Source organism: Pleuronectes platessa, chromosome 24 (assembly GCF_947347685.1).
Source record: "Pleuronectes platessa chromosome 24, fPlePla1.1, whole genome shotgun sequence".
NCBI classification, from domain to species: Eukaryota; Metazoa; Chordata; class Actinopteri; order Pleuronectiformes; family Pleuronectidae; genus Pleuronectes; species Pleuronectes platessa.
The window spans coordinates 7811000-7836765 of record NC_070649.1 but is presented as its reverse complement, the minus strand read 5'-3'; the positions used below and the strand labels follow the sequence as shown (position 1 = coordinate 7836765).

At 45.4% G+C, this 25766-nt stretch overlaps 1 protein-coding gene across 1 annotated transcript in view; it reads left to right on the top strand.

The window, feature by feature from the left end:
• LOC128430780 (neural cell adhesion molecule 2) overlaps window positions 1-25766 on the top strand; it is a 72952-nt gene that overhangs the window by 27851 nt on the left and 19335 nt on the right. Inside the window, exons 8-15 of the mRNA XM_053416826.1 lie at window positions 4086-4231; window positions 10154-10304; window positions 12242-12429; window positions 13473-13569; window positions 14628-14801; window positions 17258-17377; window positions 18220-18341; window positions 20501-20675. Coding sequence (XP_053272801.1) covers window positions 4086-4231; window positions 10154-10304; window positions 12242-12429; window positions 13473-13569; window positions 14628-14801; window positions 17258-17377; window positions 18220-18341; window positions 20501-20675 — 1173 coding nt within the window. The remainder of the gene's footprint in view (window positions 1-4085; window positions 4232-10153; window positions 10305-12241; window positions 12430-13472; window positions 13570-14627; window positions 14802-17257; window positions 17378-18219; window positions 18342-20500; window positions 20676-25766) is intronic.

Below are 25766 nucleotides of genomic sequence, written 5' to 3'. Positions count from 1 at the left end.
CGAGGCGACTGGATCCTCGGCACAAAATGAAAGAGGGAAGATGTGAGAAAGGCAAATTATTCCTTGAAGTTTTTCCCGCTCGTGCAGCTGCCTCATGCTCACCTTCACAGGCGGGTGTAGAAACACATGAACACGTGTTTCCACAAGCGGGTTATCGGGGCAATTAGTAGCTCCAAGCCACTTTCATTCCGGTTCCACAGTCGTGCACGTCGACACTTCCACGTGCGCGTGTCCGCTCATGTCTGACCGCTCGGCAGAAGCTGCCAGGCCAGCCCTTGAGCTGTAAATGCCAGTGTTGGTCTTCGCAGCCACTACCAGTCTTCAGGGATTATGTTAAGTTGTCTGGCCTTTTGGGCTCCGGGTCATTCAGTGCCCAGAGGGGGGGGGGGAGAAGACAAATATATCCATTATTTACACTGTCTACGTAACATTTCTAGGGTTCGTCTTAGACATGCTAGCAGTGTGGCTCCAGGGAGGCTCGTGGGTCGTCCTAGCCCGAAATGTCCCGACGATAACAGGATGGATTGCCGTGAAATTTGATGTTGACAACCCCGGCCTCGTGAGAATGATGCGTTTCCATCCCGGCCCACAGTTACCACTAACTCTCCCCTCTGCACGGGCCTCCAGGGACTTCTACATGCATCCTCCGAGCAGCATAATTCCTCCATCGGGGGGGGGGGGGGGGGTTGTAATTCACACCGTCGTTTGATTTAATGCATCATTTACAGTTTTGAAAAATAGCCACAGTGCATGCCTGGGCCATGGTGTATTTTTCATGATTTCCTTGTCGTAGATAACATTTTAGATACGAAAGTGTCACTTTTACCGATCAATCTATACTCGATAACCTATAGTGACAAAAGCACCGCAAATCTCCACCGTAATGCAGTTTGATAGCAGATACTTTATCGACAGTATCTGCGGCGGTAACAATAAATGTCAGATTTTTGGTTCTCTCCATTGTGCAGCAACATTACAGGGGGAATATACGATGGGAGCCGTGATACAGGAAGAAACTTATCAGAGGAAACAGAGATGCACACGTCGGTATCCCTGCAGCCGGCTAGTCCCCCAAACACGGCGTCCTCTTTCATGGATTTGCTGAATGCATAATGACACATTTGGCGTCATGGCCCCGGCTCCAATATCTGCCTGCCCTTCCTCCTGCATCCACAGAGCCGTCGGGTGATGTGGGCTGGCACAGGGATCCACTGCTGTCAGCTGATGCACTGGATCTCAATCTGCCCTTTGTGGACCAGAAATGCACGACACGCTCACTTGTCTTCTGGAAATTATACTTTTCAACACAAAATAACTCCCGGGATTAACGACAAATCAGAGCCTGAATGGATGGATGTATATATGTATAACAGCTTATATACATATACACATATACACGTGTATCTTCCTGTTAAACCCTCGAAGCTTAGAGGAGATTTAAAAAAAAGAACCCGGGATGACTCGAGAGAATCTACGCCGACACACTTGCGTTGTGGATGTTGTCAGTCGTAGGGATAAGAGCATGACGCGGTGCCAAATATTACCATGGAGGGTTATTACTGTCCTTAACCGTAAATATCACTGACATAACTATACTGCTATTTGGCTCTTTATGAGCAAACAGTGAGTCGAACTGCACCAGAGCTGAACTTTATCGGTGATGTCTCTGTGCCTCCTGCTCCAACAACTGCTGAGTCGTTTTTAATGCCGGATCTGACACTGTCATTGGGCTTAATCAAACGTTTAACAGTGTAATCATCATTATACCTCTAATTAAGGTAATTAAGTGTGATTATGTTTATGAGCAAATGCTAGGGGTGGAAGATGCACACGTTGGGTTCAAGAAAAACGCACAAAATTCAATTTAAATGCACGAATCCAACTAAAACAAACAACAACCAACTCTTCCCCCCCCCCCGAACCTGGAAGGTTGAATTAATTCTGTATTTTTATCTCTCGGCACACAAATGCATCTCGGCTCTTTCTCATTTAGAGTCGAAATGTTTTAGATAATGAGTTTTAATAATGTTCCCTGCAGAGAGCTTTTTTTTTTTTTTTTGCAGCGTGGTTGATAAATGAGACGTTTCCCATTTAATATTTGCATGATGAAGGGCATCTGGGGCAAGTCTGCAGATAAGGCAGCGGGGGAGAACTGGTTCAGGCCGGTCTCTGCACCACCAACACTTTATGAATAGGAGCCGGATGGTTTCGAGTGTGTATCCGCGTTATTGAGTGGAAGTGTCTGTTTACATCCGTATTTTCTGATACCAGAAGTCATTACATGCTTTAATAGATGCGGGTGATCAGCTGAAGTGCTCCTCATCTTCCTCTCTGCAGAAATCCTCTGAACAAGTCATTTAGGCTCATTAGGGAGGCTGTTCAGATTTTTGGTTTATTTTTTTCCTCGACGAAGTAAACTTTCAATGGGCTGAGATGATTTTTCGCTTGTTCCCGCCGCAGCTTGTTTTTGACTCGAGACAAAAACATAATCAGAAAGATTCTCGCACCGTTATCGAGAAAACGCCACTTGATTCTCCATCGTTTTTTGAAGGCAGATGATTTATTTTAGAAACAACTTATCGCTGATTGGAAAATCTGCTTGACTTATTCCAGTAAAATGGGCTTTTAGGACTTCATTGTTGACATAAGAACTCATCAGCGCTAGTTGTTTTGTTTGCGCTGGAGTTATAGCCATAGACGTCTGTGGCAAAACAATGATTCTCATAAATTGAAATGTCAGGCTTGTTCTGGTGTTTTTAGATGTCATTACCATTCTGTATAATAGCATTGTACTCGACAATGATTTTTAAAGATGCTCTTGCATTCAGAACGCTGGGATCTGCCTCTTGTCAAGGACGGATTGGGGACATTTTGAAAACAGCCTTTGTGGACTTTTGAATAAAGTTTGTCAGCAGATTCATCAACTCTAGTCTGATTGTACAACTTGTCCTTTTTCTTGTTTTGTTAGACTTAGACATGACTAAGTTTATAAGTGATTGACAGGACAGCTGAAACTAAAATGCATCCCATCCTGCAATTAACTGTTGATTCAACTTAACCAGCACTTTTTGATACAGTGATTAGGAAAGGATCCCCCCCCCAGTGTAGGTCTTTGCAGGTATTGAAGTGTGTTTGTGTGTGTGTGTGTGTGTGTGTGTGTGTTGTATGTGTGAACCCATGCAAGGACCAAAACATCCCTCCCCAAATCCCTCAAGATGGCTCCTACACCCCGAGATTGAAGCCATGTGAAATTGCCTCTCCTCAGATCACCCCCCCCCCCCTCCCCCCACCGGGCGGTGTTAAGAGCCTGCAGTACAGTCGTCCCTTTTTTTTTCAATTCACTTCCCTTTTCGTTTTAGGATTTTATGCTATGCTACAGTGCCAGCGCCCTGTTAAGGATTTTCTTGTTGAGTGTGTGTGATTGTTGGTTGGGGGGGTCCATGATTCGTATGACTACCTCCGTGCCTTTGACATGCATGGTGTTCCAGGGGCTTTGCCTAGAGCGGCCTTATCAGTAGGGGGGGGGGGGGGCGAGCAGAGGGGGAGCTGGTGTGTGTGGCCCCTCAAACCTCACGCTTTCCAGGACATGTTGTGGTGCTCGCTCTGCGTCAATAGTGAATCAGAAGGTACCGGAGTGGCATCCCCCCCCCCCCCCCCCCCCCCAACCCCCCACCCCCCCCAGACCAAAATCTATACTTACTTAAAACTAAAACTCGAGCGCATGCGGAGGTGGTTACGCTCTAAAACTTCACCAAAGTCCGTTTTTTTGTGTTATCATCAAGGCAAAACTAAAAATGGGCCACAGGGCACGTGTTGCCGCCATGCCAGACCTGGAGAGTATGACTGCGGTGAATAAATGATCGTGGCCTAGACTGTCAGCACCAAAGTCATGCTCCAGCTCTGTGTTCAAACCCCGTGGTATAGCCTTCATCGCCTCTCCCTCATGGGTTAGATCTTTGACAGCTCCTTTCCTCACTCGCTCCTCACGTATGCTGCCTCTCGGTCCATTCTTCCTGTCTCACTTTTATTTCCTCTCTCCTCTTTTTATCCTCCTCCCTCCCTTCGTCCTCTGCCGGGCCCCGCAGTCCAGCCTCACATCACCCAGCTGAAAAACGTGACAGCCGTGGAGGGCAGCGCCGCCATGATCTCCTGCGTGGCCGAGGGCGAGCCTCTGCCCGACATCTCCTGGAGGAGGGCCAGCGACGGCCATACCTTCGTGGAAGGGGACAAGGTAGAAGCTGCCAGAGCCTCCATCTGGCTCTCTGTGTGTATGTGTGTGTGTGAGTGTGGGTGTGGGTGTGGGTGCATCCATCATCCCGAAGCATGTGTTCGGCTGATGAGCTTGGGCACATGGAACATAATTTATACAGATATTATGCAGCCTATAATGTTCATATATGCTTCAGAATATACTTAAAAAGCACATACAGACAGCATTTACTTGACTAATATATTTATGAGTATTAGTTAACTTTGCATATACGTCGTAAATACAGGAACATTTTGTACTACAAGTATTTGTAATATTACTCACAAGTACACTTTACTATGACCTGGATGACTGAGATTCTTCACTTCAACATATGTTTCATGTGCTCGTGTGAGAGAAAAGCTAGAGCTTAATGGCTTAGAAATAGAAAAACATGAATAATGTTTTTTCTTTGTTCCGGCCCTATGGTGACCATTAAAATGTCACTATCATTTATCCAAGGGAAAATTGAGTATTTGTGTGAAGTATGGTTGAGTCCTAAAATAAATGTGCAGCATGAGCAGGTCATTATTTGTATATGTCCTCATCAAAATAAAGGCTGACATTATAGCTCCAATCTGCCGAGGCAACAGTGCTGCTCAGGTCCAAAGACAAATGCTAACAATAGTCCCATTCAAAAGTCAGTGCTGGATCCCAGTTGCTTCGCCTCGCTATAACTGACACGTGACTTAGCTTCAAAGACTTTTTATAATTTCAAAGCTGCTCATAAACCACCTTTACATTGATCCATGTGTTATTGCGTACAGGCGGAATGAAGGGAAATCAGCACACATATTTATTCTGATTAGCGCTCGGCACAGAGAAGCTGCAGGAGCCTTGATGTTTTCAGGGCAAACCCGAATCCTTTCAATGTACACTCTAATTTGTCGCTCTGTTTGACTTTGACTTTTTGTTTAATCCGACAAAAGAACCTGAGAAGATAATAAGCCTCAGTTGTGCGTGTTTTGTTTTTTTTCCCTTCTCCCAACATCCATTATTCACTTTGTCCACAAGACGAGCCTCGCAAATCAAAAGCAGAATGAGCCGCAGCCGCATTTACCGGGGAGGTAATTACTCTTGAATTAGCTGCCATCAACGTCGGAAGCACACGCTGTACTTCCATCACGGCTTCAAAGCTGAAGCCTTCTCAGCAGGAGTAAGAGAAAAAATGAAAAACAATGATGGCAGCCGTTCTTTTGCTCGGGGGGGCGAGAAAGGTCAACGCGGAGATAAATGAATGTGTGCATTGGCTCGAACCGCTCGGGTTGATAAATCACAGCCCAAAAAATGAGAGTAAGTGCTTCTCTTCCCCGCTGCAAATGCAATTATGGAAATGCGTGATGCAAACGAACACACCTCAACATGCGCGGAGGCAAACACGGCCTGTGCAGCGCCAGGCGTGATGGATGGCCCCAGTCATTTGACTTTAAAGCGGGATGTTCCTCTCTCAATTTGCCCCCCCGATCTGCATATCCACACTCTGCCTCTCTTGTTGAGACGTTAAGCTACAATGGGCTCCCTTTGACTCGCCACATAAGGCTGCTTCCATTCTTCCCATTCTTTGTCGACTGACTCTGTGAGCCCCCCCGTCTACGAGGAACATAATAGGAGGCAGTTTTTGGAGTGTAATTATGAACCGGGGCAGGAGTTTGTCCATTGTTCCGCTCCTGTGGTATTGTTTTGATCCCGAGCAGGGTTGGAAAACCGCCGTCGCCTCTGTTCTATTCATCCAGAACATCACTGGGGAGCTCGTGACTTTTAAGGAGACACATTCTGCTCATGCTCGGGTTCCTAATTTGAATTAGCGTTATTTCTTGTACAGGTTTTCATGCTCTAATGTTCAGAAAACACATCACTTTTCTCATACTGTTCATTGCTGAAGCTCCTCTCTTCAGCCTCTGTCTGAAATGATCGGTTTTAGCTCCTGTCTCTTTAAGCCCCCCTAGGAGGCATCTCAGGGGCCTTTGGAGTTTCAGTAGGAGAGCAACACTCTGCACTGCCGACTTTGGACTTTTAAACTTAACACTTTTTCATATATTGACTGGGGTGACCCACCAGATTCAAATTGGTCGTGCCACAGTTTAAGTAAGAAACAAAATCACTTCCCTGAATGAATTGCTTCCTTATAGCACTGTTTAGCAGAATGCAGTGCTTTTTCCTGTGTGACCGCTCCCACAGTTGCCCATGAAGTTTTTATCATACACGCAGACCGTCAGACCTCATCGTTATCATAACAGGTAACGCAGTTCTCTCTTTCGCTGTTTAGTTTGTGTATCTGTCGCTGTTGCGCATGGAAAACAAGGAATTCCTGGGTTCCTCAAATCTGCAACCCAATTTAATTGGTTCTTTCCTGACCCGAACCGCATCCTTCCACCAAATGTCATAGTAATCCGTCCTGTATTTTTGGACCTAATCCTGCTAAACAACAGACAAACAATGTGAACAAATTATATTAACTCTATATAACCTACTAGAGGCAGGAAGTATAAAAAGGCAGATAATCCTATCAAAGCTTTTGCCTGTTGATTCATCTAATGTTAACTTCCAAAGAACCTTTGAACCTTTTCCTCAGTTATTCAGGAGTCAGGCTTGTGTTGATTCGATTCTCTCTTCAAAAGACAGTTTGCACTTAAACCCTTGAGAAACCGACGCCCCGCGCCCGCCGAGGTTATTGTTTTCTTTCCCGTTTGATACCTGGTCACAAAAGCTGCCGCAAAACACAGAGGTAAACAGATCACAGCCCCGTTGAAGCCACTCTGCACGCCCACGTTTGCCTTGGGACGTCGTAAAATGTCATTTTGTTATCGTTGTGAGGTTGAGGTGATACACTATTCATTAGAGTGGGGCAAATAAGAAAACCCAATGTTCTCAACCCATTCTGAACAGTTAGAATAAGCCATTCTGGCCAGAATTGGACTTCCAGCCCTGTTGACATTTACAGCTGACATTTGTCATATCTGAAACTTCCTCCAGCGTTCAATTAACACAGCAACATAGGAAGGACAATCCCATTTGAGAGATTACAGTTGCAATTTAGCTTCATATGCTCAATGTAACCCCCCCCACACACACACACACACAAACACACACGCTCTCATTTCTGAGGTCTTATGGATCAGATAGGAACAGGACTTCCTATATTTTTCTCATTTCTTCTGCCCTACTACCTGCTGCTGCTTTCATCTCCCCTCCAGCTCCCGTATTCCCTCGGCTTTCGCCTCTCCTGGCCTTTTATCTCAGCGCTCTCGTGTCGGTGGCCGCTCACGTGTGTGTTGACAGTAAGCGTGTGACCGCGCCGCCGCAGCGTGCCTGTGTGTTTCCAGGGGCGTGCGCGCGAGCCGCTGTTGTGTCGTTCCACCGAGGCGCATATCAAACAGACCGTGCTTCAGGGACCGAGTTTGCCTCCAGACACAGACCCTGTCAGTTGGTGCTGGGTGAGGAGGAGGAGGAGGAGGAGGAGGTGGGAGGTGGGAGGAAGTGTGGGAGTGGGGTGGCATGTCATTTCCTGACTCAGAAGTTCCCTCCTGGAAGATTTCCTCTCCTCCTCCTCCTCCTCCTCCACCTCCTCTCTCATCCCCCCCCACCCACCCATCTCCGGCATTCCTATTCAACTCACACGCGCGCACACTCTCCCAATCCCCATTGACCTCAGCCGGCGATGCAAACAAGCAGGGGATGCGGCGGCGACACAAAGGGGGATCCAGGACCGAGCCTTTCAAAAAGCCGCTTCACCTCATTGGCCGGTAGTATTGAGGCGATAAGAGCAAAGATAAGCCATTCTTAACGGGATAATGCCTGAGCAGTGGAAGAGCGACTGCATAAAGAGCGTGTGATTCACAAGATGGGGCTTCACGGCCGAGGCTTATGAGGCTTAGACACATAATGAATGTTAGCAGAGGCAGGTGGGTGAGGGCCTTTTTTTTTTGTTATACTCTCTGTTGCTAGTTCTCAGAAATCCCATAGCTGTGATTAAATGTGATACGAAACAACAAATACAACGTGGTAATTAACCAGCCTGAGAGGGGCTGGTAGGCGGATTTCATTACCTCTGGACAGAACCAGGCCCTGGAGAGTGGCGCTGATCTCCTCCACTCATTCTCCGAGAGAGTGTTTTTCCGGATGTATCGGCTGGCCGCTCGCGATTCGGATTCAGCTGTTGTTTGCATATTCACAAGTTCGGAAACCTGGGTGATTACAGCAACTCCGCCATGACGTGAACGCAGCTTCACCCCGAAACTCTAAAGCGGCTAAATATACGCATCAGGAAATTGTGTTTTTCCGAATTCCCGCGGTGCCACGTTGATGAGTGCAACGATTGTGGCGTGAATAAAGTCGTCGGCAGGAATATTAATAGCAACAATGACGCAAGTTCACACTAACAAGAATATTGCCGATTAACTACAAAAACCTCCCTAACGCACTGTGGGGTATCCCTTTGCTAAACAGGCTTACTGTGAGCCTGATTTGACTCTCAGCCTCAGCATTTTATTTATTTAGCTAATTCCTTTACGGGGAACAAACTCATTTGAGTGCAATCCTACATTACACTCTCAGGCCTCAGGCTAAATAATTATATTCTATTTTTACCCCACTAAAAGCTGTTTCTCTAAGTTGACTTAATTGTCTCATTAGGAGGCAACAATGTGGGGAAAGTAAACTTGGTGTGGTGCAACAGTACAAGTTACAGTGTGTAACACAAAGCTCCTGTGCTGTGTGTGGATGTGTGTGTGCGCTCATGCAACATGTACAGTATGTCAGTATGCAGGCTGACCCATAATACTTGACCTGTCCACAGCGAGCAGCTACACATGTGACTGTGTTGAGTCCTTGTGTTGTCTTTGAGAACATAATCATTTGGCATTTTTTGTTCCTGAAGTTTAATAAAGATTCCAATTTCAATTATTTATTTATTATTATTTTGTAAATAGCATGTGGTAGATTGAATAGTTACATTCATATGCAGCAAGTGGTGGTTTTAAAACTACAGGACGGCATTTGAGTATGGATGAGCAAGAACTGAAACGTTGATGACTCAGCTCCCTGATTGGTTCTTATCAGTTACAACTCGACAACCAGCTATTTTTGCAAAACTGTTAGAGTTCCACCTCGATCCTTTTTCCATAGTATTTTCTCTAGTAATACTCTGCTGTCTGTTTGGCTGGACCTGGATTATAACTGATACAGAGCCAAAACACTTCTGTGCAAGATGTTTAAAATGTCGTTTAAACTGTCAAACAACATCTCACCACTGTATCCTCATTGCATCATGGTTTCGTTGTTTGATGTAGTCGAACTCAGTGAACCTGACCTCCAAATCTTCTTCCAATCCTAGAAAAAAAAAGGAAAAAAGAAAGAGAAACCCTGCTGCAGTCTCGCAGCTCTCAGATCCATCAACCCCCGAGTCCACAGGCGGCTCTGCTGAAAAGTAGTTTCTCGGGGGGTGACGGAGGGTATCTGTTAGGTAACCGTCTGGAGGCTACAGCTGGATGCTGTCTGCAGCAGGGATGCTCCCGGGGTGTTTTTTCTCATTACGAGTGAATGTCGATTGCCGGAATGATAGCCTCGTCTGCTGTAATTGACCCGTTGCTTCGAATTGATACCATCTGTCTTCATACAGATGTAATGACCTTGTAATAAATCGACAGGGTTTTTCTTTTCTTTTCTTTTTTTTCCGCATGAACCCCCGACTCTCTGTGACAAGTGACAGTTGCTTGCCACGGTGGGGGGGGAAGGGGGTCAGGATGGATCAAGGGGCTGTCATTGAGTCCCGGCTACAAAGTTGGATCAGGAACTTTACTCGTTGGACTCAATCAATCATTTCTCCCGCTTTATACGATCACAGATATCAAAGTTTGCGTCTCCTTTAAATATAATATCTAAAATCAAGGTGCTTTGTGTCTTCAGAGGCAGGACGGACGCTTCGAGGTCCGCGGCCGCCACGGCAAGTCGGTGCTGACGATCAGCGGCGTGAGGCTCAACGACCTGGGCCGCTTCGACTGCGAGGCACAGAGCCGGATCGGAGGCCATCAGAAGAGCATGTTCCTGGACATCGAGTGTGAGTATCAGGGTTGAGCTCCCCCACGTGTGTGTGACAGTCCTGCTCATTACAGTACACACACTTTTGCTTCACAGAGCGTTCTGCTTGTTTAACTAAGTCAATTTGAGAAATTGGCCTTAAACCTGACTTTAAATGTACAAACCTTAAGAGGAACTAAACAGTTTGAAAGGTTGTACCTTGTTTTAGATTAAACATGCCCATAAATAGCAAGAAATGCATCCGGGCACAGAAAAGCTCAGTGAGAAGATGTTTTTTTCAGCCTCACTTTTATTTACCATTGTATTGATCTTGTGTTGTCATCCATATAGTTGTTGTTTCTTTGACTTTGTGTCAGTTATTCTTTTATGTAGTTGCTTTTTTGTGTTTCGGCAAATTGAATATGTCTGTTGGAGCCCCGGTCACTTGACATCGCCTCATCTACTCCTCCACTCCCTGCATATAGATATATATGGTATCATATTCCTAATGTGAAAATGAAACGCATTTAAGTGAACTCCTTGCAGACATGCATGTACGAGGTTCAACAGTTCACCCAGTCTGTTTTTTCTTTTTGAAGATCATTATATTTCTATAAACATAAAGCCCCCCCCGAAGCCCTGCGCCCACTGCACCACACACACAGCCTCCAGGAGGGTTACTTAATAAGAGGATATCACGCTTAGCCTTTCACCCCTGGAGCTACAGCTCCCCTACTTCCCAGTGAGCACAACCATTCCTCAGTGCTGGTTGTTGGGGGGTTATTTGGGACGGACTATCCCCTGCTTAATGAGCTCTGGAGCAGAGATCTCCATTTTGTCCTCGGAACGATCGCGCTCATTACGAGAGTGGGCTCTGCTTCGCCTGAACGAGACCGGAGACAGGAAAAAAATATACATTTCTCCAGGAGCAGCGTTTTCCACCTTGAAGCTCCGAGGAAGAACAAAGAGAGGGCAGACAAACAAACATCCAGAGACACAGTGAAGGGTGAAAAAAAGAAAAAAGTGACTCCTGTGTCTCTGCTGTCATTTAGAAACCAATTTTTCTCTTCCTCGGGCTGAGGTGTGTTTGTGGTTCACGGATCCCCTTTAAAACCCCTTTTTTCTTTTTTTGCATAGCTCTTGAAAAGTTGAGATGTTGGGAAAGAAAGTTAGATGGCATCCTCATAAAGAAATTGACAACAAATCTCATATGCATCCACCAGCTCCCCAACCATAAGGCAAAGTCGCTGTCATTAAACTGTAAACAGTTGACAACTTGGTCTCCGACTGCAGGAGACACAGGCTGTAAGTGTGTGTGTGTGTGTGCGCGCGTGTGTGTGTGTGTGTGTGTGCATGTGTGTGTGGGTGTGCGTGGGGGCTGAGCCAGCCATCGCTACTGAACTAATGAACTCATTTACTAAGTCACTGCAGGCTGCAGGGGGATAACACGTCCTCGGCTGTGACAGAGAGCCGGGCATCAATCTCTTTAATGGAATCCTGCAAGCGAACATAAAACAACCATAATGCCTCTCCGACTGAGCCGGGCAAGACTGGGCCGGGAGAAAATCCACACGACGGCTCGCCACTCCGATCGTCCATTACTGCCCTCCCCTATTTGCCGGGCCAAATGAGCTTCTGTTTGCATTTATTTTTATTTCTTGCGGAGATGATCGTAATGGAGATCTCTCCCCCCCCCCTGTCCCCCCAGCGTGAGGCGGCTTCAATTAAATTTTTGTTTCTCTTTTTAAAATTGCACGGAGAGTTTGGGAACTGTTAATGAAATGCTTTTTTTTTGTTTTTCTCTCCTTCTGAGGAATTTCTGGGGCTGAGCCTCAGCGAGTCATTTCTATGTCTTTCTAATCCAACACAGCTCCACCTTTGAAAAGTTGCCACAATTAGTTTTTAATGCAGGTCTTGTTTTAGCCCTGAAAGCCTCATTACCATATACTAAATATCACTTGTTTCTTTATGCGGCAGATATACCAAAGTTCCTGACCAATCACACCATCTTTTACTCGTGGGAGGGGAACCCGGTGAACATCAGCTGTGACGTGATGTCCAACCCTCCCGCCACCATGCTGTGGAGGCGGGAGCGCCTCACCATCTCCGCGGAGGCCACCACCAACACGCGGGTGCACAGCACGGAGGGCAAGTCTGTGCTGGAGGTGGGTGCAAGCCCCTCGGATCAAAGCTGAAACTGGGATATTGAGCTGTTTACCAGCAAGTACAAAACATGAGAGAACGCTGGCGGTACCTGATCGATCCCGGTGACGGAAAGGGAATTGATCGGCAGCAAGAGCTCCTAAATGAGGACGGGACGGGATGAGATTTGTCTTTATCGTCTCTCTCAGGAGTATTTGTCTTTTGATTAGAGGGAATATAAGGAACACAGGCGTCGCAGCAGGGCACAGTTTGTTTTTACATTGTTAATTTTCTTGAGTAAGTGACAGAAGGTATTATTCTTCCTCTTTTAAAACACCTCAAAACCATTCAGAATAAAGTAAAATAGAAATAGAAAATAGGAGTATATAGATATAGAGAGTATGTGTACTCAGTTGGCACATAGTAGCATTGCACTTGCTAATATTGCACAGATAATATTACAATGAGACAAGTTCTCTTATAGTTTAATAAAAGCTTGTTAAGAGGTTTTAAGTTCCAGAAGCAGTAAAAGGTGGTGATCCGGATGAAATGAGACACTTTTGACCCTGCATCCTGTAAATGATTAGTTTCTATCCCCCGTCATATCGCTCATTGTCCTTTGTGCTATTGTAAATGTCAAACAATAACTTGGATTGATGTAGCTTTAAGTGCATCAAACAGATCTCTGACTGCATTGTATCAGACGGGAAGCAGAAATGTCAGATGCAGTATCTCCCAGTATCTCTTGAGGGAGGCACGGTGATGTCTGGCTTCTCTCTGTATATCCTCATGCATTTCAAAAACATGCCGATTGGGGCTCGATCGATTGAAGGCTCAGTGTGAATGGTTGTTTGTTTCCGTATGTTTCTCCTGGGATGTGCTGGTGAGCTGTTCAGGGTCTTCCCCTCCTTCAGCTGGAATTAGGTCCAGCTCCCAGCAAAGATTAATGTATAAGCGGTGGATGGATGGTATCTCTATGCCTGGACAAATACAACTGTTTGCTGTTGGGGTTGTATTTTTGGAATTCATTGAATGATACATTTAATTTCTTTTCTTCTGGTTCCAGGTGACTCCGATGTCCGACAGGGACTTTGGCCGCTACAACTGCACGGCCAGGAACAACATTGGAGTTCGATACCAGGAGTTCATCCTGGCGCAGGCAGGTGGGTCTGCAGAGCTGTTTTCCGTTTGACCCCCCCCCCCCCCCAGCCCCCTGCTCCTCTACCTGAGCGGAGTCAAGATTGTGCACAGTCAGGGACCCCAGACTTTTAGAAACACAGTAACTCCAACAGCCCGACTACTCTGTAACCCTCCACCTCTCTACTAATGGTAATGGCCTTATTTGCAATTCTCGGGGAAGATAAATGTCACGACAACTCGCCACCCCTATTCAGGCTAGCCTAATCTGAAATAGTGCCAGCTGATTTACCATACCCCTCGCTATTTTCTGAAGTAGGCCCCTAATTTACGGTAGCGCGGCCTAATACACAATAGTGCAGTCCAATTATCTTTAGTGCAGATTGAATTGCTCCGGCTAAGGAGAAAAGTGGTGAGCAAAAAGCTGACCTAATATGTTGTCTTGCAGAAAACAATGTGTTCAGGAAGTTGTTCTGACTCTTTCAACTCTGCACACACACACACACACACACACACACACACACACACACACACAGAGGGAAACACACGTCAGACACTGGTGGAGTTTGAACCAATAACAGACACGTGCCGGGTGGATGATCCCAGGAGGAAGCTGAGCACTCTTCACCTTTTAAATAAGGCCACAAGCAAATGTGCAAACAACACAAAAGATGCTCTGAAAGGAAATAGAAAAAAAGTAGTTACCATGTTTGTTTAGCGGTGAAAAACTCCAAGGACGCGTGAGAGATGCGGCTGAGTGATGGACCTCCTCACCTCAAAATGAATTTTTCTAACTGTGTGTTAAATTGCCTTCAGGGCCGAGAGTTATTACAGCAATAAGGTCTGTCTTTAGTTTGATTACGGCCATGACAGTGATGTAATGGGTGGGAGGCACAGGAAGTTCTGTTCCACTGTGTTTACACTTAAGCTTTGTTTAAAAGTACACCGAGTGGTACTGCGGTGAATTACAGTGCTGTCCTAGTTTTGTGATTTTTCAGATCCGGAAATGGAGCAGTCAATTCCAAAGTGTGAATAACTCAATGTGAATAAAACACACGTCCCGCCCCCCCTCTTGTTGTTTCAGACGTGCCATCGAATCCGTACTCCGTGCGCCTCTCGGCCGTCTCCCAGCGGCTGGCCACCGTCACCTTCATGAAGCCCGACTCGCACGGCGGCGTGCCCATCAGCTACTACCTGGTGCAGTACAAGGAGACGGGCTCACAGGAATGGAGGGACCTGAAATCTCACAGTGTTCAGAGTGAGTGGCAGTTCTTTTTCCCCTTAACGTAAAAGGTATAATCTGGAGGTGAATAAAAAGCAGCTGTCTGTTTTCAGCTCCCTTTAACCACAGAGGTCAGATCGATAAGAAGCTCTCACGTGTCGCTCTACTCATTTCACGGGCAAAACCAGTTCCCCTGTGGTTCGCTATCATAACAACACCCTGCTGTTATCCTCACACGTACCAGCCCCATTTATCCTCGGGGTCAAGGGTCCCATGAAGGGCTTCTGATTGGACGGTGGGAAGGGAGTTGAGAGAGACAGATGGCAGGGAATGTGCACGGGAATTTGAAGAAGACAGTTTGACGACCTAAATATTCCACCTGTATTACGATCATGATTTAATGCTTATCCGACGTCCCCCTTTTAAATTAGGAACAGCCATTAAATCTGAAGAAATAAAATGACGTGGGTCATTTATTAAGAGACCTTAACGATAAAATGACGTCTAATTGACCCTAAAGCGAAGAGGTGGTTAAAAATCAGTGGTCAGTCGCAGTGAAGGAGAGATAAATCACCTACTTTCTGCCCCACGGGACATAAACTCACATCATGGTATCAAATATAAGTCACTGTCAAGAGCTTATTAGATGTTAACAGTCCACTGGTCCCTAAATATATGTTCATTTTCTTGAACTGATGGTACAGTCTCGTGTTCCACACCTTCCCCACTGACTTCCATTCAGCTCTGTGAGGCTTGAAAATCGAATAGTTTTTCAGATCTTCAGGAAAAAGTGGGACTGAAAGACTTTGTAAAAGGTGAAATTGCTCAGAAAATAGGTTCTCGTTATCATATCATTATAGCTAAAGGGGGGGGGTTCAAAAATGTAGGCAATTTTGTTTAACATCACAATTTGTGGTAAATGTTTTTTTGCATCGCAGCGTTTATTGAAGAGCGTGAAAAAAGTATAAGTATAAATAACTATCGTTCTTTATGCTCTATGCTATTTAAGTGATTAATGATGAGTTCAAGGACCCCTTGAGTGATCGGAACGTGTCATAAACCTGTTAAAGAAATAAATATAATAACAAATCGAAATAACATATTCCATTTTCGTGACGTTAAACCAGAATTTTGAAGGCGCGCACCACTCTTCCTCCTCCTCCTCCTCCTCCTCCTCCTCCTCCTCTTCCTCCTCCTCCTCTTCCTCCTCCTCTTCCTGTTATGCTTTTACGACTCCAAATTGTTTTTTTGGAGCCTGCCGGTGGAAAACTACACCATTAGGCGAAGGATGGATGGAAGGAAAGCGGAAGCCAGAGGATGAATGCTCGGGTGATAAGCAGGTCTGACAAACCTGAGGGGCTTATCGCTAATATCCCTCATTTCAGAGTCGATTACAATACGGCGCTGGCGCTGAGGTGAATACTAACAAGCTGCTACTGTAGCACTAAGAGCATAAATTAGAAATAAACTTCACATGTCGAAGGAGAAGGAGGTGCATGTTGAAAACAAAGGGAAGGAAACATCGGGGAAAGAACCAAATAAACTTTAATTATACGTGTAATTTAGTCATATGTGTTTTTTATTTAAGATTTAGACTAAAATATTAAAACCATGAGCCAGACTAATTACCAACCAGTCGAGGGCCGTCATATAATCACATGAGCCACTTCAGATACCCTCGGCAGAAAGTAATTCAGTATAATGGGATGCCGGGACTCATTTGGTTTGAATGCTTTTGCCCAAATTGAAATGCCTACTTATAGCCTGGAAAGTAACCTAGCACGCTGGCAAATTGCGGTATTTGTTTTTCAGTTGTGGGACTAAAGAACTGCACAAGCACCTATTACCGTCCAAGTATTTAATTTGTGCGGAACTGATAAAAACAACAACTTTCACTCAGGCTCATTATGCCGCCGAGACTCTGCCCGGCTCCTCCTGATAGTGACGCTTATGTAAATAGACTCTAACGACTTTACAATTTAAATAGGAATCTGTAATGTGGTCTGGTAATTAGATTTCATGTGTTCTTCAATAATCAATGTAGTTTCCAGGAGGAATTCCACGTATTAAACATGTATTTCAATGTTGCTATTGATCTCATATTCAGTATAATACACAGTGATCGTATCAGATTCATCCTTATATACATTGGGAATTTGATTTTATTCATTTTCTTTTTTGTTTGGATCGCGTTCTATTGTAAAAGCAAAACTACGAATGGAAATATTATCCTGCATTATTCTTTTATACTAATTGTGGAGGTTTTGTGATGTACATATGTAAAAAGGCATTTTTTTGACTGATGAATGCTCATAATGTTATAATAATTACTTGTAATATATCAAACTGATCCACTGGGGGTTAAAACACTTGCTTTCTGGCCCAAACCATAACGAAACCCTCTCATCTAACAGTTTGCTTCAATGGCTAAATGAGTGATGGCAGCAGCATACATCCAGGTGACTTGAACTCTGGCCGTGTCTCTTCTCCAGCGACGGTGGTGCTGACGGTGCTGGAGCCCAACACGACGTACGAGGTCCGAGTGGCGGCCGTCAACGGCAAAGGTCAGGGGGAGTTCAGCCACACGGAGACCTTCCAGACGCTGCCCATCCGTAAGTCAGACTCCCTCCTCTTCCCTTACAAAATAAGAGCCTCTCATCTCCTCAGGATCCCATCAAATCTGTCCTAAAGGCCACTTGCCCATGAAATCCAGTCATAATCACTCCAATACAATGGGTTCGTAGCCGTTAGACCGAATTCATAGTAAATTATTTGCACATTTCAGGAGTCAACCAATGATTATGTGCTGTAGATTGATGAAAAACAATGTAACCTATTATAGCGTTAGACAGTGGACACTATGGAAAGCTATGGAATCACATTTTTTTATTTAAACACTTTAGAAATATATTTGCAAATATCCTGCAGAATCTTTTTTAAGCATCGACATCTTGGTAAAATGAGGCCTATTTGCCGAGCTGTGAAACTCCAGCTTGTTTATATGGGAGATGGTTACAGCCTCATATTTCAGTAGATATGAATCCAAATGATTGGGCCTGTCAAATTTGTGTCTTGATATAAAACTGCAGCTTTGAAAAAAAATAATAAAAAATCACTGCCAGGGTTTTATGATGAGCGTTTTATTTATTCTGGCAATCTGGCACCGCTGAGTTGCAGTAAATCCAGGCAAAGCCGTAGAAACGTGGGTTTCCACCGGTGGATATTATACAGCCGTGCAGCTACAGAGGATGAATGTTCAAAAAAAGACCCAATTAGTAAAATACAGGGAATAATAAGAGCCTCCAGTCAACATTAGTTATAGTCCAGACGGTGGGAGTTACCTTGTAATATGAATTTAATTCAGCTTGAAGCCATCTCTGTCCTTGTTCTGCGTTCTGATTTCATATCTCACCTTCCCACCTGCTCTCTCACACACATACGTTTGTTCTCTCAGGGGAGCCGAGTCCGCCGGCGGTCCACGGGCAGAGGGGAATGGGCAAGGCCTACCGGCTGGGGCTGGTCAAGCAGGACGACGGAGGGATGCCCATCGTGGAGTATATCGTCAAGTACAAGACGGTGAGTGAACGTGGCGTCGGCAGATGGGTCGTCAGAGTCCGACCATCATAATGTCTGAGCTGGAGTAGGGCTTACTGTGAGAGCGCTTACCTCCCAGCAACACCATCAAAACAACGCCTGGTCTGACGGTTCTGGATCCGCACCACAACTGTCAGGTTCATGTGGAGATATTGTTAAAGATACACACAAACTGTTGATTCCCCTTCTGAATCCTCATTACCTTAGATAGACATTAGTGGTAGATACAGGTCCCTTGGTCCTTGGTGGAGCTAATGACTCAATTGCAAGAAAGTGAAAAGATGGGGGGGGGGGGGGGCAATAATGACTTGCCCCTCCAAATTTTTTTTATCGCAGTCCAATAGTCAAAAGATGTACTTCCTATGTCCTTTCCTAAGCATTTTCCCTAAACCTCGACGGAAAAGGTAGGATGAGAAGGGGAACTCATAAGGAAGGAGGAAACCAGCCCCAGTGCTGAGAGGATCCCACTGCACTCACTCTAAACTACATTATCATTCAGCGGAAGGCGGCAGATGCTTTGCAAGGAATTGTATCTCGTTTGCTTTTGCATGTGATTGTACGCTAAAGGAGATAAGAAAAGGAATCACTGAGGCGCCTTTCATTAGCATTTATACAATGTGACCGGGTCTTATCGGTGCTGACGTACCTTCCCAAGCACAAAACACTAATTGACCGAAGTCAATGTTTGCTCACAACGGCAGTTCCAAGCTCCTTTAGGAAATAGTAAGAGTTTAAAAATGAAATCAAAATGATGTTAAGGATAAAAAGGAGAATTCAATTTTGGAGAATGAATAAAGCCAGCACTTGGTTTTGGCTTTTGTTTAACACAACAGAAACTCAGGAAGTGACAATGGAAATCCAATTTTCTCCCGCTGTGTGTGTGTGTGTGTGTGTGTGTCAGCGTGTGCATGCGTGCTTGCGTGTGTGTGTGTATGTGTGTGTGTTTTTGTGTGTGTGCGTTTGACTCACGGGTTTGATAGGTTCCCATTGATTGAGTTGAGTGGGTGCGTGGGCGGCGAAAATGTATAATGCTCTGCTCGAGAATCCCTATTTTTCAATCCTCACAATTCATGTTTTAAATGGGAGTACACATTCACTGTCTAAATTCACTCATCCGTTTAAGTAGTCGGGGCTGTGTGTGTGTGTGTGTGTGTGTGTGTGTGTGTGTGTGTGTGTGTGTGTGTGTGTGTGTGTGTGTGTGTGTGTGTGTGTGTGTGTGTGTGTGTGTGTGTGTGTGTGTGTGTGTAAAAAAGCAAAACGCAGCTTAAACTCACGAGATAAGGCGAGCGAGCAGAATAGATGGCACTCGCACAAGAACTCTCCACAGGTCTAAGTGGATTTCAGCTCGTCCAAATCTCCCATCTCCCCGATGCTAATGTGTCCAAGCAGGCATTTTGTCCGTCTTGTTGAGGAAGTGACGGCAATTTAAAATAATACCGCCGCAGATGAAAACATGCGGCGGATAAGGAGGGTCAGGGAGTCTCGGCGAGGCTTTTGGAATGACAACGCACTGAACGAAGGTGCTTGCTTCACAGCCCTGTGATCTCATGGCCTCGTTTGGCATCGGGAGCACACCACCCCTACATGGCGGGGGGGGCAGTTGACTGAACCCTGAAAAAAAACAACTACGGAGCCATCATAGCTCCCTGACAAGCCACACGAATGTTACATACATTTACGGCCCGGACCTTGACTTTTACAAAAGCCCCGTTTGCACTCAAACGCAGCGAGCGCAAGCTGCCAAGTAGACAAGAATGTTAAGTGCACCGTGCTTTCAGGCTGCAGCTCTCAGCCGTCCTTTCCAATCCTTTGTTTGGTCTCAAGATGAGGTGGGAGGAAGGAGGAGATGGAAGGATGACGTAAAAAAGGAGGAGGAAAAAAGACACAAAGGAATGGACACGTACCAGAGAACTTTATGTGAACTTGATGAAAAACAAAGCTTAAGTGTTTTCACCTCCACAAGAGAGTCTGTGACCAAATGTCTGCTTGTAGTAACTTTCACAACCCCCAGATTATAAACCACATGCTCTATCTCTACAAATTGAATCAGTGCTCTACATTTCATTCAGCAGACCATCTTTTACATTCTCTTTTTTGTTGTTTTTTTAACTCCACGCTCCTCTTCCCCCCCCCCCCGTCAGGATAAGGAGGAGCAGTGGATGACCAAGCTCGTTCCCGGAGCGAACGACTTCGCGATGCTTCAGCCGCTGCAGTGGAACACGAGATATGAAGTGGAGATCACGGCGCGCAACGTCAAGGGCCTGTCGGAGCCGACCTTCTATCAGTTCTTCATGCCACAGAAGCCCGATATTACAGGTAAGAAAAAAGCCCGATAAAAGGCAAACCTTGTGTGTTGCGATTTGCCCTTTTTTTCTTTTTAAAATACACCCCCTGTTTGTTTTCTGCTTGCCTACTTCTAGTTGGCATTGAACGCCTTGTGAAAGCCCTCAGAGAATTGTTGGGGAACTTGTCGTGTTAAGCGGTGTGCTTAAGCCACTGGAAACAGTGACAGCGCTGGCGATAACAAAGGCAAGAGAGCAAGATGTTCCAGTCGAGATAAAGCGGAGGCCCGGAGCGCAGCAGGCCCCGTTGCCGCTGTACTTTCCGGACAAATGAGGCTGTTGTCGGTAGAGAAACTGGTGCCTGTTCCTCTCCTGCGGTGCCCCCCCCCCCCCCCCCCCCGCCCCTGACTATTGACTGGCCTTTTTAAATGTGAGAGACCAGAAGGAAGCTCTTTGCTTAAAAGTGGTTTTCTGCAGTGAAATTCCATTGAAGCTGCTATAAAGCTCACGTTGTCGCCGCTTTCAGATGTGGAATCTGTCAAATGCCCTGTAAAGTTTGTGTTTGCAAAGTAGGAAAATACTCTGAGCATTCAGGCGAGGGGGGGGGGTGCCTGTGTAGAACCCACAGGAGCTAGAACATGACGTATACTTCAGGTGCGGAAATTACATGATTTCTTATTTTCATCCAATCGACCCTGACATCAAACCCTATCATCCCAGGCCCTCGAATCTTGTTGACTTTCCAAGTTTATCTTTTTCCGCCTCCTCGTTGTATGTGGCTCCTATTTTTCCACCCTGAGATATTTGTATTCTATTTGTAGTCTTTGGAGTTTTTCAGATTTGTGTCCGTCACATTTTGAAAGTTCAGGACCACGGACAGCGATCAGTGAAAGGATTGTTGGACTGTAGCATTAGACTGGAATTGGGTTAGTGTTAGACAACGGTGCAAATCCAATTGATTAGTTGATTAACTGACAAATATTTTGATATCAGATTAAACAATTGTGTCATTTATGAAGCAAAATTCAAAACTTTAATTTAAGGTCAGAATTTGTTGGTTTTGTATCAATGTCAATCGGACTTTCTTTGTTTTGTTTTACACTTTTGAACAAACACAACAATATGACAAAAATGGGAGTTAAGGATCTGAGACCTTCTGATGTCAGTGTTCCAGTCTCACCACAGAGACTGGATCTGGACTTGTCCTGTCCGAGCGTCCTCGGTGTTGATGTCCACACCAGGGATCCGTTCACACCTGTTCAAATCAACAGCGCAAATGGTGCAATCACACCAGGGTTCGCTTCAAAGAAACCCAACAGAGCCCGAGGGGAAAACACCCCCGGGCTGTGGATTTCTTCTTTCCCTCTCCTCTTTGCTTCTGTCGATTTATTCTGCGGTCCTCCCGCCGCGTTGCTTTTGCAATTCCCGCCTCAGAACGCAGCTCAGACGGAGAGTGTGTCTGCACGGTCCGACGAGCTCCTTTCTCATTTGAAAGACCAACACATATAAACCAGCAAACAAACACATCCCCCCCCCCCCCTCCCCCCTCGCTCTTATGTCCCTCTGCTGAGATGATGTTGTTCTGCCCCATGAAAAGTGTTTGCTCGTCGGTGTCGCCGCCGCTCGTGGTGGAGTCTTGTACTTTCTCCAGCCCCCCCCCCCCCCCCCGAAAAAACAACAAATGCCCGGTTGTGCAGGGGAGTGTCTCATTACTCCGGTCCTCCAGGACATTTGGATCAACGTGCGTGCACCCAAATGAACACGCGTGTGAGGAAATGCGAGCAGCGGGACTTTGAAGTGTGCAGCACCGCCTGGCTTTGAAGCGAGAACACACACACTCGCTGTTGAAATAGAAATGTTCTGTGCACATCCCCCCCGCAGACCTCACACTCGCACAACAAACTAAAATATAGGCGGGCGGCTTTGGTGTTGTTTTGCTCTCCTCTCCAAACCTGTTACTATATCCATTTGTGCTGTTTTGGATCGAGCAAGCGTTTGCCCCTGTCATTACTGCACCGGCTAAATGGCCTGTGAGAGTGTGGGCTGCTTTTCAAATAGAAAACAAGACCGGGGGAACAGCAAGCTCAAGGCGGGTCACTTCGATTGGCTGTCCTCTCTTGTTAGCGAAACAGCGGTGCATCGTGGGAAAGGGCCTGAGAGAGAGGGGTGGGGGGGTCGGGGGGAGCGAAAGGGGATAAATCACTTTGCACTCTACCGAGGGTTGGCCAAACTTAAGATGGGTTTTCTACACTCGCACGTTTGAGCCAAATAGCTGATGAGTCAGTGAATTCATAAAACGTTCATACATTGCAATAATTCTATTAAAACACAGTTTTCATTGTTAATATGAAATTCATCATTTACTTTTACCATAAACCAGTCAACATCTGCATTTTGGCAACATGATATCTAAAAGAAGTCTTTACTTTGCAGCAGGCATTTTCAAAGTCTGACAGTGTGGCCACTTATGAGGTAAAGATTATCCCTTTTTATCAATAGCCTCTCAATTATTGAACAATGATGCCTTATATTGCTGTTTGAAATAATTAAGAAATCACCCAAAACATAGAAACGTGTGCCTTAGATTGTTTATGTCTGTAAACTCTAATAATTACCCCTTAATACACATATTTAGTTTGGAGACGATTAGATGAACGGCTCTATAGATCTGCGAGTCACATCCATCCACACAGATATATCTTGAATTATTAGATGGATGTACACGAACAATTTTAAGTTACACAATTGCAGTAGTGACAAATTTAAAATTGCTTGGGGGAAAAATTTACCTTTGGTGCCAAATGTATAAGAGTACAACCCATAATCATCATAAAAATGGTCCAGAAAGGGACAACACATGTCTCCGCCCCTAACCTGTCCAGTTTGGGACATTTGGCCACACTTTCTGACCCACATCACATCTTGTGTCGTCTCTCGCTGTGCACCTGGGAAAGAGCCACTTGGCATGCAGGAGCCGCCTCTGGCAGCCGTTAGCGGAGATGTCCCTGCAGCCGTCATGCTCTGCCTCCAGGAGGGACACTCGCTCTTGTGGCTGATGATCATACACTCTCCACCTCCAGGCAGGAAAAGGAAATAAAAATCCTAAATGGGTTTTGAGGAAAGGAGAGTAGCGGAGGAAAAGAAAATGGAAACCTCTCGTGGATGGCCGGCATACTGGGCTCGTGATTGCGTGTGAGTGGTTGAACTGGTGCGTTGTCCCGTGCAATCACAGGTGTCCTCGTGTTTCCCCCCCGCCCGTTTCCTTTGGTTCTGCTTCGTGCAGTTGTCAGTGGAGGTCGTCTAAAAACAAAAGAGGAGATACCAACTCGGTGCTTACAACGCTAACAAGCTGTCACTCGAGACTGCAGCACACTTCTCTCTGAGCTGTATGTGTGAATCTAAAAGGTCCAAAAGAGCCGAGGTGAGAAAACAGCAGGAGATCCTGTGTATTTCCCTTTTCCCCCAAATTGCAGCCTCTAGAGGAGCAAAAACAAAACACACAGCATTAGGACAGTGTTAGCATTAGGACTCAAGGCCGACAGCTACTCTGTGAAATGGTAATCAGGGAAGAAGACAGTCTGGTAATACCGAATATTGAATGTACCCCTGAGTCTGAGATGAGGCTTTCACCAGCCTCTCTCAGCGATGCACCAGGGTTTATAACACTGTCTCTTGTTTGGAACACCACCACTCTTTCTCACTCCTCTCCCCGTATCTCCGCTTCCTCTGGTCCTCTCTCTCATCCAAACAGTAGCTTCTCCCTCTCCTCCTCTGTGCCGCTCTGTCTTTTTTACTGTATATGTCCATGCAGTTGAAGAAATCAAGTTGGGCTATTTTACAAAACTTAAATCAGCTATTGATGAGCCAGCTTGTTAGCAGAACTAGAAACTGTATTCAATTTTGAAGGGTTTGAACATCAGATATCATTTTTGGCATGATGCTTCGTGCTTGTATTTTTAAATGAGAATATGCAAACTCTTAATTTTGGCTCGTATGTTCAGAAAATGTAAGTATTTTCTGAATTATTAGTAATTTGACTGTAAATTCAGTAAAAGCAACATTCTTTTTTTTTGTTTGGAGCTTTGAAAATGTGTCTCAGATTGGACAGAAGGATTTAAGTGGGAAAGAAACTTGTGATATGTTAAAAAAACAATAAAAATGCAGACTTTTTGGGGATAAAAAGTCAATAAGGGAGCGAACAGAGTGCAGAAATCTGTCGTGCTTCACTGGAGTAACAGGAGGATTTTTTACAATCTGTCTCATCTGAACCCAAATCACCAGAGAGTCGCTCGGTCTCAGACTTGGTCTCTCACCTGCTCTCTGTCTCACTCGGGAGCTGAGTGACCAGACTCAGCCAATCCCAGTCCCAGTCCCACACCAATTTACAGCTTAATAACACCAGTCCGTGTTTACTGCATTTCCATTAAGCCGAGCCGTCAATCTCGATGTTTCCCCCGGCCGTCGCGTGTTCATTTATTTTTATAATCTCGGAAAGTGGTGCAGGTTAAAGCAGAGAAATGACTCTGTGTTCACATTTTCTGCTACGCTGGGTCAAATTGGATATTGAAGAAGTCTGGTCTGTGTTAACTCCATCAACAATATTAAATGTGAAATATCTGTCAGTCCCAATTGTGGACTATCTTTCCAATTCACTGCCTCCTTTTTTTTTTCTTGATGAAAAAACATCCCCTTGTCTTTTTTTCTCGCTGGCACAGGAAACATGTCCACATACAGTCAACACTATCTCTCCGCAGCCAATTTCTCTCCTCAGTCCTCAATCTATGCATTATGCATCTGCAGGGTATTGACTTGGCGCTTTTCTGGGTTTTTCCCCCCCTCCTTCTTTTTCCGTCCTACTTTAGTTTGTGATGCATAACCTTCTCACCCTCCTGCTCACGGAGAATCCGGAAAGAGAAACGCCATTGATTGCAAATGCTGCCCCCTCCGATTTACTTCCTTCCCCTCCCTTCAAGCTGCTTTTCCTTCCGAATCAGAGCTTACTCTTCAACCTCTTAACTCCCCCTCTGACTCTCCTCATTACAACAATCTGCCTCCAGCACCGGCTCTTTTCGCCCCTTTTTAAACTCCACCATAATGGTCCGTTGAGAAAAGTACAATTTGGTCT